Below are 12,983 nucleotides of genomic sequence, written 5' to 3'. Positions count from 1 at the left end.
ATGATCACATGTTCATATGGACACATTAATCTACAACTGAAAATTATGTGTTGTACTGCCTCAGCCATTTTCTTTCATCAAGGACTTAAAAAGGTAGATTAAATGGAAAATGTTTCATTAAAACATATTAAAGATAAATAAAAATTAAGTATTGGACTTAAGTACTTTTAGAGAGGATACTGACAAAATAAGTCTGAACTGAGCCCTCCACCATTCTAATACCTGACAAACTAAAACATACAGTATAGTGAAAGTTAAATGTAATATGTATTAAAATGAATTATTTTAAAATACCATTCTAACAAGGTTTCGTTACAACATTGAGAAATATTTGCGTTATTGAAGTTTTACAGATATGAAATTCAGAAACATGTTCTAAACGCTGTCGCGGGGAGCTGGGCCGGACATTCAGAAACATCCTAAATAATATTCTAACCGTCAGTCAGCGAAGACTTTAATGTTCTCTTATGGAAACATCTAGTTTTTTAGAACCCATTTAATGCATTTTCTTTGCTGGTAGCAAAATCAGGTGCATATTTGATGTGCATTAATAATTGAAAACCCCTAAGGCACTCTGGGCGTGATACTCAAAGCATTTGAGCTGGTAAGCTGTTATATTTGTCCTGTGATTCGTATTTATTCAGTCTGGCAGCTTCCCAGGATGGTAAAGCATTGCCTCAATACAATAATTCATAAATGCACAGAAATGGTGAAATACGTATCATCTATTGTTTCAGTGAATGATTCCAATCTTTTGTTCATAACAGTCATAGTTTTTAGTAATCATAGTTCAATGAGTACATGGGCAGCAGTGGCTCAGTTTTGGAGCAGGTCGTCCAATGTTCAAAGATGGGCGGTTCGATTCCCGCTCCCTCCCTAAAGCACCCGTAGTGTGAGCTGACAGTGGGAGGTGCCAGCTCACCTCCGGAGCACTGCTGAGGCGCCCGTGAGCAAGGCACCCGTGAGCAAGGCGCTGTCCCCCTCACAAGCTGCTCATTTGGGCGCTCCACAGAGGGGCTGCCCACAACTTGACCTCCCATTGCATGCCTACAGGCTCCCCTGTGTGTGTTTGTGTGTTACAGGGGCCTGGAGACACTAATATGCATGATTGTGATTGACTAATATACACGAATGTGCATTCTTAATTTCCCTTCGGGGTTTATGACAGTACTGTATATAAAATTAAAAATAAGACAAACTAATTGTCAGACGGATCTTTTTTAACTAGTGCTGAACATGATCTTCAGTCAGACGTGGTGTTTAATATGTTTAATGTGTGTGTGTGGATCTTAATGTGTGTGTAAATGTGTGGATCGGGACCGATGGAGCCAAAGGCACACTCTCAATGTGGTCATCTTGTCTCCGTGGTGAACAGTTTCATCTTCCTCTCCTTCATCCTCTGCACATTTTACTGAACTCCAGCCAGTGAGGACCACAGAAGATTGGATGTGATATTTGGGATGACCTTTGACCTGGTTCCTATGGAACAGCAGGAGTCTGTCTGGCCATTAAGGAACAGTTTGAGAAAGAGGGGGTAGGGGGGAAAACACTCACAGACTATATGTGTGTGTGTGTTGATACAGTAAGGGCGTTCCTGTCTGAGTCCGTCTGAGCATCTGTCTATCAAACGTAATTTTCTGCACATGTGAACACATGGGTTGCTTCTTCACACTCCCCTCATGTCAAACTGATTTGATGCTGCTTCAGTGCACACAAAACACACTGACTACAAACAAACAGAGGTTGCTTCTATGCGCTCCAAGCAGTTTTATTATATCTGATTCATGAATCTCACACATCATGTGTTTCCAGTCAGTCACAGTCCCTCCTCATTCCACACTTCTAGCATAATAAAAACAACACTGGTAGCCGAGCGTCTGTGTACACTCACCTCTACTTGTCATTTGGAGGGTCAGACAGGGTTCCCCACTTCCTTCCAGCTCACTGAACCCATGCCCTATTGATGCACACACACAACACACACAGACACACACACGGCCAGTTACTCAGACATAAAAGAATGTCGATGCACAGCACATACTGTACGTCTTTAGTGTCGCTTCATCTCAAGTACGAAAACTACTCATTTTGAGAGATTTTGCGACCGACCGTGTCCAGACAGAACAGCTGATGCTCAAATAATAGGAATATAGTGCAAAATAGTGAAGGACAACATTTCATACTCAGACATGATAACTCAAAGACTTAGAATACAATCCTACAACACATGCATGGCTGCACACCAAAAGAGGTAAGGGGGAAAGTTTAATGTTGTGACATTTTATTATTAATGATTTTCACAATACATTCCTTCAAGGTAATTTACATTTGACTTAATTCAATTTGTGTTTGAGCATCTCAATGTAAACGACAGGCTTCTCTCACAGTAAAAACAGCCTGAAAATTACCAGCGGCAGATCAGTTTCTGTTTGCAGAAAGTAAGAGATAAACTCAATAGAGTTTATAATTTAGTTGATGTTCATCAACAGGCGTATTTCAGCCCTTCCCACTATGCAGCCAATCAGAGATGCATGTCCGTTCTTTTATTTTACTCCTCACCCCATCTGTCCAGTGTCCCACACCCTTCCCCTTTAGCTCCCCCATCATTGCCACGCTGTCTTTGGCGTGCCGTGTCACTATGTCGATGGTTGCCCGATCTTCCGCCATCAGTTTCAGATCAGGCCTGCAGGCCTGCAGCTACAGAAAGTATCACTGATACTTTTACAACAAGTCTTAGAACAGGGACAACAAAGAATGGATGATTTGGAACAAAGCATTCGTATAAATGATGTGATCATCACAGGCATCAAAATTAAGCTGAGCAATTATGCACATGCTGTGGCCAGGGGAGAGGGAGATGAGCACAGCGCTGACATCAAGACTCTGGTGCAACAAGTAACTTCTCAACTGAGGGATCTGGAGATAACTATAGATCCGGACCAGATTGAGACATGTTATCCAAGACAGGGTTAGATGGAGGCAACTGATTTGCTGTGGCGACCCCTGAAGGGAACAGCCGAAAGGAAATCCACTGCCCTCTGGAGGTAGGAGACCACCTGCAGTGCTGATAAAATTCTAGAATCGTAAACACAAGATTGCTCTTCTGAAACAAGGCTTCAAGCTGAAAGGTAAAAAATGTCTACATTAATGAGAATCTCACTAAGAAGAATGCTGATATTGCTAAAAAAGCGATAGAAGAATGGACTGATTGACAACACTTGGATGAACAACTGCAGGATCTCCATCAAAACAAAGGGGCTTTCTCTAGACCAGATGAAAACAATGATAATCAGGCATGCAGATGAGTTGCAGAAATACCAGCAATAAAGATGGACAATAGATATTATTGCAAAGATCAGTACAACAGAATCACTTCAATAGTGGGGGCTCTAACCCAATTTTGGGACACATTAAGGATTCCATAGAACAGTTGAAAAACTGTCCTGATTCTTTATGGACACACACTGTCCTCTAGTGGACAAAACTAGGCAAACTTTAATCACAGAAGCACAACCTCGTCTGTACTGGGCTCACTTCCCCATCCATTGCTCCTAGTGTCAGTACACATTCAGACCCTGCAGACCTGGGGGGTCGATCCCAGACGACTTCAGCTACAGACCAGCATATGAGACATAAACATAGAATTACTACTATTGTTTGTTTTGTGTTTTTGCCTTTATGCTTCAGCATAAATATACTTATACTGTGTGTTTATATTTTCATTATACATACATATACACATATATACATATATATATGCAGATACATACACATACTGTATATACATATATAAAGTTTTTGTACGTTAGATAGATAGATAGATAGATACCCGAGTACTTTCTGACATTTTGCTACATTTCAGGCTTCACACTTATAAATAAAAAACGGAAAATATTTTTCAAGAATCCACAACATGTGAGACACAATCGTGAAGCGAAACTAAATTTATTCAACATTTTATGTTGTGTTTACAAATAAAAAACTGAAAAGTAGGACGTGCAAAAGTATTGGCCCCCTTTGAGTTAATACTTTGTACAACCTCCTTCTGCTGCGATCACAGCCTCAAGTCTTTTTGGGTATATCTCTATAAGTTTTGCGCATCTTGAGACAAATATCTGCCCATTCCTCCTTACCAAACAGCTCAAGTTCCTTAAGGTTTGATGGAGATCGTTTGTGCACAGTAATTTTCAGATCTTTCCACAGATGCTCTATTGGATTGAGGTCTGGACTTTTGCTTGGCCATTCTAACACCTTTAAATGGTTAGTTTTAAACCATTCCATTGTGGATTTGAATTTATGTTAGAATTATTGCCCTTTTGGAAGGTGAACCTCTGCCTCATCCTCAGGTCTTTTGCAGACTCCAACAGATTTTCTGCCAGAATCGCCCTGTATTTGACTCCGTCCATCTTCCCATCAACTCTAACGATCTTCCCAGTCCCTGCTGAAGAAAAGCAACCCCAGAGCATGATGCTGTCACCACCATGTTTGACAGTGGAGATGGTGTTTTCAGGGTGATGTTCAGTGTTACTCTTACACCAAACGTAACATTTCGCATTCAGCCTAAAAAGTTCAATTTTGGTCTCACCTGACCAGAGCACCTTGTTCCACATGTCATCTGTGTCTCCCATGTGGCTTCTTGCAATCTCCAAATTGTCCTTTTTATGGCTTTCTTTCAGAAATGACTTTCTCCTGCCACTCTTCCATAAAGGCCAAATTTATGCAGAGTACGACTAATAGTTGTCTTATGGACACATTGTCCCACCTCAGCTGTGTATGTCTACAGGTCATCCAGCCTGATTATGGTTTAAACTTGATCATGGTGATCAAGTTTAGAGGGACGGCCAGGTCTTGATAGGTTTGCAGTGGTTTTATACTCTCTCCATTTTTATATTATTGCTCGCACAGTGCTCCGGGAGACATTTAAATATTGTGAAATCTTCTTGTTCCTGCTTTGAACTTTTCCACAACTTCATCCCGGACCTGCCTGGTGTGTTTTTTTGGTTTTCATGATGCTGTTTGTTCACCAGTATTCCTTTCACAGACCTCTGAGACCATCACAGAGCAGGTGCATTTCAACCAAGAGACCAAATGACACACAAATGCACTCTGTTCGTCATTGTTAGTCATTTAGGTCAACATTGGATCATTCAGAAGTAATCAGGGAACTTCTGGAGTCGGTTAGCTGAGCTGAGAGAACAGGGGGCCAATACTTGCACATCCTACTTTTCAGTTTTTTATTTCTAAACACAATATAAAATGTTGAATAAATTTGGTTCCACTTCACGATTGTGTCTCACATGTTGTTGATTCTTGGAAAATATTTTCAGTTTTTTATCTAAGTTTGAAGCCTGAAATGTTTTTGGGGGGGCAATACTTTCGCAAGGCACTATAGATGGATGGATGGATGGATGGATATAGATACTTCAATAATCCCAAGGGAAATTCAGGGTGACATCTGCTCACAAAAGATACAAATAAATACACATAACAGTGACTGACACAGACAAAAACACGTTACATAAATTACATAATTAACAATGACATAATTACAACAACAAAAAAGCCTAACATAAAAAGGGAAGCATAAGAACCTGACAGAGGCATTAGATGTAGAGATGCATAAGAAGATGTAAGATCAGAACACGCGGATGAACCAAACTGTAGAATTACACTAAGGACCCCCACAAAGTGTCCCACAGTGCATCCCCAGTGCGTCCCAGGCCCCCCTAGTCTATCCCCTCTCGGCCGACCTTGAAGACCCTGCAGCTTCCGCTTCAACCCCCCTCCTTCTGAGAGAGAGGTTGTGCCCCCTGATAGCACAAGGAACAAAGGAGGCCCTGAGTCTCTCAGTGGAGGAGCTTGGTGACAGCAGTCTGCCACTGAAAGAGCTCCTCTGCTGGGCGAAGGTGGTGTGCAGGGGGTGGGTGGTGTTACCCAGGATCGATCTAAACTTGGACCTAGTCCTCCTCTCTAGGACAGTCTGTACAGAGTTCAATTCCTGACCGATCACAGAACCAGCCCTCCGGATGAGCCTGTCTAGGCACTCGGTGTCCCGTTTCCTGGCACCACCACCCCAACACAATGGCGTAGGACAGCACACTGGACACTATGGACTGGTAAAACAGTCTGAGCAGATCAGAGCTGATGTTGAAGGAGGCCAGCCTCCTCAGGAAGTACATCCTACTCTGACCTTTCTTGTATGCACAGTCCATGTTGTGTGATCAGTCCAGTCCGCTGTCCAGCTGCAGCCCCAGGTACTTGTTAGTCCCCACTATCTCCACCTCCTTACCCGCAATGACTACTGGCTGTGGGGAGGGGGTGCCCGCCGGAAATCCAGCACCATCTCCTTGGTTTTGGAGATGTTTAGCAGAAGCTCATTTCACTGACACCACCCCACAAAGTCCATCACCACTCTCCTGTACTCCCTCTCATCACCCTCCCTGATACATGCCACAATTGCAGTGTCGTCTGAGAACTTCTGCATGTGGCACGTATCCAAGTTGTGCAGTTTACCATTAAACTGTCACATCAATTCAGAACTGATCTAAGCCATACTGTGTGTGTGTGTGTGTGATGGTTGAAGTATTTTTTCTGAAGGTCTATGTCTGCTAATCAAAATGAGGTCAGACCAGCCTCTGTAGCCCTGCATGGCCTTAACTCAAGATACACCAAAAACATTTAGATTTTCATATTATTTATATAAACAGTATTTATGTTGGTTATTTTGCAGTATGACAGATCAGCATATTGAACTCTTCATAACTTTTGGCCTCTTCTCCTGATATTTTTCTAACGTATCCATGTTTTGTTTTACAGACCCCCAGCTTGACATCATGATGCAAAACTCAGGTGCATATAAATGAAGAAAAAAATATTTCTTCCCCAATTAATACATTTTTTGTTTTTGTTCTCACATCACGTCATTGTTCATGTGCAACCCCATCTTTATTTTTAGACTTTTAAAAATGATTTTTTTAACTAAATCTGTACTGACCACAGTGAACAGTGTATTATGTACATGCTACTTTGATCCCACGTACCTGACAACTGAGAGAGTAACTTGGACCTTTAATAAGTTTTCACAATACAATCCGCAGCGTATTCTATATTTGATCAAAATGAAACACAAGCATAACTTACATCCCCATCATTGTGTCATTTTGCAGAAAAATAAAAAATCAGTAAGATCTCCTGATAATTGAAACACTAATTATTTATTCATTCATTTTCTTCCGCTGTATCCACCGCAGCGGGTCACGGGGAGCTGGAGCCTATCCCAGCTGGCATAGGGAGTGAGGCAGGGGAAACTCCGGGCATGATGCCAGTGCGCCGCGGAGCCACATAAAGACAGACAACCATGCACGCTCACACTCACACACAACGGGCAATTAATGTTTGAATAATTGTTCATTTAAAAAACTCTAAATGCACAATACCAGTACATGAGATATGTTTATTTCTTTTAAAGTAAGCTAAATAGCTTCCTGCAGTATTTCATTACCATTAATATTAGTATTCAAAAAAATAACCTAAATAGCCTTTTTTTTTTGTGGAAAAATTCATTGTTCAATTTAAAGTTTAAAGCACAGACTACATACGTAATACCACATGATATACTGTATTAGTCCCATTTTAAACTGATGACTCCTGCGTTGCTGCCTTCTTCTTCTTCTTCTTTTTCTTCCTTTTGCCAGACCTGATATCAGCCTCTCCTGCGTCAGGTATTGGGTTAACATCCGTCTCAATAGCTTCAGGTTGTTCTTCTGTAGGTGCAACTCTCTTCTCACAGGTGGATGAACAGCGTGGTGTCACCAACACGTCTCTGTGGTACATCAAACAGCAAAGGTGATCATTTGGTTTGTGCTCATCATGTGTTATTTCATTTAATTGTGGCTAAAACTAATGTGATTAAAGCTCTTCATGTGGTCCAGCCAGTTAAATTTTAAATACTATTTTACAAAGATTATAACATTACAATTTATATGGATGTATAACTGTATTTCTCGTCTCACATTTTGATGATTCTTAGTCTCCCCTACTTTTTTTTTTAACTTTGTTCTGTTCTGATCCATGTTTCTCTGTCTTTCATATGCCTTTCAAGCACACTTTTAATAATCTCTTTTTTTAACTATCCAGGCTCTTATAAGTTGGACAAACATTTAGATAAGTTAATATTCATGTGAAAAATGAAATATTTTTGGGACTTTTTTGTGAGTTAAGCCTAATTTATTTTAATCTGACACCAACCATAAAGGGCAAACACTGTGCCCACCGATCCCATCTGATCTTGTGTGACATTCACCAACACCACAGCTTGGTGACCACCTGTGTGTCTGAACTCACTAAACTAACTGGGTTTGTAAGGGAACACAGTTGAGGATGGGTCATTACACAAAGTGATATGACTGAATGGGACGCATTAATTTAATGAAGCACCATGAGCAGGATTAAGTCAGTGAGAGGATCTCTGGTATGTTTACAGTTGAACACCCAGCTGTACACCCCAGTATTTACCTTATTTGACCCACTGAAATCTGCTTTTTAATCCCAGAATTGCCGTGTTTCTCCAGCAGAGCCACAAAGAAACCATGTGTGCGGGTTTTGGTGGGGCTGGCACGTAGACACTGAGTGAGCGGCTCCAAGCCTCGTTCGGGCCACTGAGAAAGCAAAGGAACCAACCTGGAGGAGAAAACAGCATATAGGGAACAAATCCATTTAAGATGATATCATGAGTGCGACACGGATGGAGGGATGATAACAAATCTTTAAATTAGTCTAAGGTTTAACTCAGAATAGAATGAATAGTCAAGTCTTGAAACAAAATTCAAACCACGGGGCAGTTGTAAACAGACTTTGGTCACTTGGCTCAGTTAGCAAATATTAACAAAGTCTAAATTTGCTGGTATGAAAACCTTGGAAGCTTCACTTTATTGGATGATCTTCTGCTACCTGAAATGTGGGTTCTGTTGTAGACAGGCTGATATGACTTCCTCGTTTTCTTGACTATGAATGGAACAGGTGGAGTAGACCAGACGCTTCAGTCCAGGGAAGCTCAGGCCGTGGTTCAGGCAACGCAGCTGGAAGGAGGCCAAAGAGGCGAGGCGAGCCTCAGTCGCCTCAGAGTCAGCAGAGGAGGAACCGTCCTGGAGACACACCATACCTGGACCAAACACACACAGATTTAACAAGTCATAATTTGATCCTAATATGTTTACAGGATGACTGGTACAGGTACAGTACCGGTACTCCTCAACATGCAAGCGCAATTGGTTCCAAGACCCTGTTCATAAACTGCAACATCCCACGACTTACTCTGACCTACTTCCAGGGTAGGTCAGGGCCGTTACAACTACGGTCGTTGAAATGTGAAGAGCACTGACCACATCCCACAGGGTTAATAAGCTGGGACAAGACCAGCCACCTTCAGAACTGAAGAAGTCTCTTGGATGAGAGATGAAACGTCTTCAAGAAACTTTCTTAAAGTCCAGTGGATTGATTTGAACAGCTTTGGACAACCATGACCTGGATAACTGAGAACCTACACATCTTGTGATAGGATGTGATTACATTAACATAAGCTGAATGAATCACTGGACTGTATAGAACTATAACACATGTTCCACCGGCTCACTGCAATGACAGGTCATCAGACACCTGCTAACATTATAACCAGGTGCAGGTGCATACCTGATCCACTGCAGGACGGATCCAACAGAATATACTCCACATCCTTATACTGTGGGCTGTTGGGCTCTGTCTTCAGGAAGTCCTGGTTGGCCAGCTGCTGACAGATGACCCCAGCTCGGAGTAGGAGAGTGGACATAGTAGCCAGCCGCTTGGCATCCAAATCGAAGGCAAACAGCCTGCCCCTGTTCTTCATTAAGGCTGCCAGGTGGCTGGACTTGTTTCCAGGGGCGGCGCAGGCATCGATGACCTGACTGCCCGGTGGAGGGTTGAGGAGGTGCGCGGGCAGGCAGCTGGCTTTGTCCTGCAGAATGATGTGGCCAGCCTTGTACAGGAAGTGGTCGTGAAAATCAGTTTTCGGAGAGAAGACCAACAGGTCAGGGAGGTCCATGTCCCTCACAAACTCTTTCTCCTTCAGGGTGAAGTCATCCAGTCTGGAGGCCTGTCCCAAGTAGGAAAAGCCATCCCTCTTACAGTAGTCCACCACATCCTCCATGGTATTCTTCAGGGTGTTCACACGGACATATCTGGGCAACTGGTCCCCAGCGTGCCGCTGGACGCTGGTCGGGAGCAGATCTTCATTTTTACTGACCTTCTGCTTCACCTTCATGCGGGCCAGAGCCGCCTGCAGTCTGGGCCGATGCTTCATAATCTTGGCCTTCCAGGAGCCGCCGCATTTCAACCCCTGGCCCAACAGCAGGTCGTACACCAGCACCTTGGCCAGGTGCATCCGCATCTTAGTTTGTTTCAGCAGCTTGGTGGACTCGATGATCTCTTCCAGGATGGAAGAAAACCGTTGGGTCTCACAAACCAATGCAAACATCTGCTTGATGTTTACGTATTTACTGTCGTAAACAAGAGTTTTCAGCGCGCCCTGCTTCTTCTCAGCTTTCTCCAGGATCTCAGCGGCTTTCAGGTACAGAGCCATGGCGACAGGGTTCGGGTTCGGCTTCACCGTTTGCCTGCGAGCGGGACGCCTCCCTGTCAATCGGCTGGAGTTCGGCCTGACTTTCCTCTGGCCCCGCAGGACCTTCCTCTTCTTTACGCGGGAGATCTAACAGAAAATTATTCTGAGTCAGTTCTGGTAAAAGAAGCTACGATTTACGAGAGACAATCCACATGGCAGACGGAGTGTCTTCACTCCGGAAGAATAAGGTGACGCACAATTGTGACGTCAGAGTGTAGACAGCCAGTCATTTGCAAACTGATGACTGACGTCATTCGTGCGACTGTCCCGCCCCTCAGAACCAAAGGCGGTTTTAACGGGGTTCAAATCCTTCTGTTTACACGACAAATACACACGATTTTAAGGATAGTTTGACGAGAGACACTAACGGAACATTAAAAAAAACAAAAACTAACGGAACATTAAACTTCCTGTCATCCTGAAAGCCAGGGGGCGCTATATAACCATGAAGTCCATGCTGCGGAAGCATCAGCACAATTCAGAGAATTGGGATGACAGTGTCCCAGTGTGGGTTTACTGCCCACGAAGTTGTTCAAGAATTATTGGGGTTCAGTCATGCTGAACTGGTTTTTGGACGTGACGTTAGAGTCCTTAAGTAACAGCCGAGGTCACCACAAAAGAGTGCTGTATTCCTGACTGGTTAAATTCTTAGGCGTCTTCTCCAGAGGGCCTGTTCTTTAGTTAAGGGACGCCCTGGATGAGGCAGCGTTATGGTCACAAAGCAGCTACGCCTGTTTCAGCCAGGTGACAAAGTTCTGCTCCTTCTACCTGCTTCTCTCTCCACTAAAGTTTTCGGTTGTTATGCTGTTGAGAAGAAGCTGATTGACACAAATATTGTGATTAAACCTCCCGATTGCACACAAACTACCAGCCTGTCACATCATATGCTGAAGCCTTACCACTCCAGGGATCATGAACAGGAGTCCATAACTAGAGAGGTAGAAGTTTGCAAGATTAAGCAACAACAGATGCCGTCTAATCTCTCTCACGAATTGGCTAACCTTTCTCTCAGCCAAAGGAATAACATCAGCATCTTATACGAGAGTTGCCTGAATTTTTTGTGACATACCTTTCAAGTCATCTCTGAAAAGTTCAGCTGTAATAAATCAGTCGGTTAATGACAGTCATTTGTCATAGAACATAAGGCATTGGTCCCAGTGATACAGAAAGCAAGAGACTTATACTTAGAAATTAACACATTAATCCGACAATCTGATCAGCACTACAAACTTCTTGACACTAATTTTAATTTCATATTATCATAAAACACAATCAAGGATAAGTTTACTTTTAATTTATGCAGTTGTCATTTCTGGGTGTGCCCTCAGTGGCTGCATTCCTTTATTTACTAATGCTTATCTAAGGTGTTGTAAATCCAGTAGGGAGACCCTGTCATGGTGACATATTCAGGGCCAGAATACAAATCTAATAAACACTGGTTTAGTCACGTTTTTGAGAATTGCCCAATGCACGTATGTGTTGTTGTGTCAGTATTTGCACAAGATTACCATAAGATTAAACCCTCTTTCAAACCAACCCTGAAAGCTGTAATATTGACAAATATTGCAAGATAATGAGTACTTATTAACTGTAGTAAGATATCAGTGATTGTCAAATTTTTTATCACATATGTGCTTAAAAGAAAACAATTCTCACAAACTAGGATGTGCTTGATGCTTATCAAAACCCAGGATTTGTGTGCAACAGTCACTTGGGGCTTATCAGTAACATATCAGTGACTGGAATAACAGATTATTCTATCACTTCAAAGTCCAACCAGATTTTCTCCTTCAGCAGCATTGAACATCACACCATCTATGTCTAGCTTCAGACTCATCACTCTTTTTACCTCCAGGACATTCCTAACAATTCCTACTTCAAGATAGATCTTATTCCATTTCTCCCTCTATCTACACCATGATAGAACAACTTGATCCCAGCTCCTAAACTTCTAGCCTTGCTACCTTTCCACCTGGTTTCCTGGACACACAGTATGTCTACCATCCTCCTCTGCATCATGTCAGCCAACTCTCTACCTTTTCCTGTCATAGTTCTAACATTCTTTCGTCCCTACTCTCAGTCCTACATTGGCGCTGCTCTTCTCTCTTCCTACAAACAGACTTTCCTCCTCTCTTACTTGTAAAAGGAAATTATTTAATCTTTTCTCATCACAAGTCTTTCGTTTTCTTCAAATGATTACCAGATCCAAACATAAAATCAACATACTGACAACTGACATTATGGAGTTTTTGTTTTGGGAAAGAAGAATTCTATTTCTAAAAAAAAATCTCACCTAACAACAGTATACACAAATTTTGAATTAGTTGTGATC

At 42.4% G+C, this 12,983-nt stretch overlaps 1 protein-coding gene across 1 annotated transcript; it reads right to left on the bottom strand.

Moving 5' to 3' along the window:
* Positions 1 to 7,054: 7,054 nt before the first annotated feature.
* On the bottom strand, positions 7,055 to 10,833 carry nsun5 (NOP2/Sun RNA methyltransferase 5). Its single transcript, XM_068337629.1, has 4 exons — positions 9,688 to 10,833; positions 8,950 to 9,160; positions 8,515 to 8,679; positions 7,055 to 7,822 (listed from the first exon to the last, which is right to left on the bottom strand). Exons 1-4 carry the CDS (start codon positions 10,610 to 10,612, stop codon positions 7,633 to 7,635), a joined length of 1,491 nt encoding a protein of 496 aa, XP_068193730.1. The 5' UTR covers positions 10,613 to 10,833; the 3' UTR covers positions 7,055 to 7,632.
* Between the last annotated feature and the right edge of the window lie 2,150 nt (positions 10,834 to 12,983).

The sequence above is a fragment of the Antennarius striatus genome, chromosome 2 (genome assembly GCF_040054535.1).
Source record: "Antennarius striatus isolate MH-2024 chromosome 2, ASM4005453v1, whole genome shotgun sequence".
In the NCBI taxonomy this organism is placed as follows: domain Eukaryota; kingdom Metazoa; phylum Chordata; class Actinopteri; order Lophiiformes; family Antennariidae; genus Antennarius; species Antennarius striatus.
This window is presented reverse-complemented; position numbering and strand designations above follow the sequence as displayed.

Bases quoted from the DNA above. Each gene is read 5' to 3' on its own strand.
- nsun5 (XM_068337629.1), bottom strand. From the start codon at position 10,612: ATGGCTCTGTACCTGAAAGCCGCTGAGATCCTGGAGAAAGCTGAGAAG. The intron at 9,161-9,687 runs GTATGCACCTGC...TGTTTGGTCCAG, and splicing joins TCCGTCCTGCAGTGGATCAG to GTATGGTGTGTCTCCAGGAC. The intron at 8,680-8,949 runs GTAGCAGAAGAT...TTTCTCCTCCAG, and splicing joins CAACAGAACCCACATTTCAG to GTTGGTTCCTTTGCTTTCTC.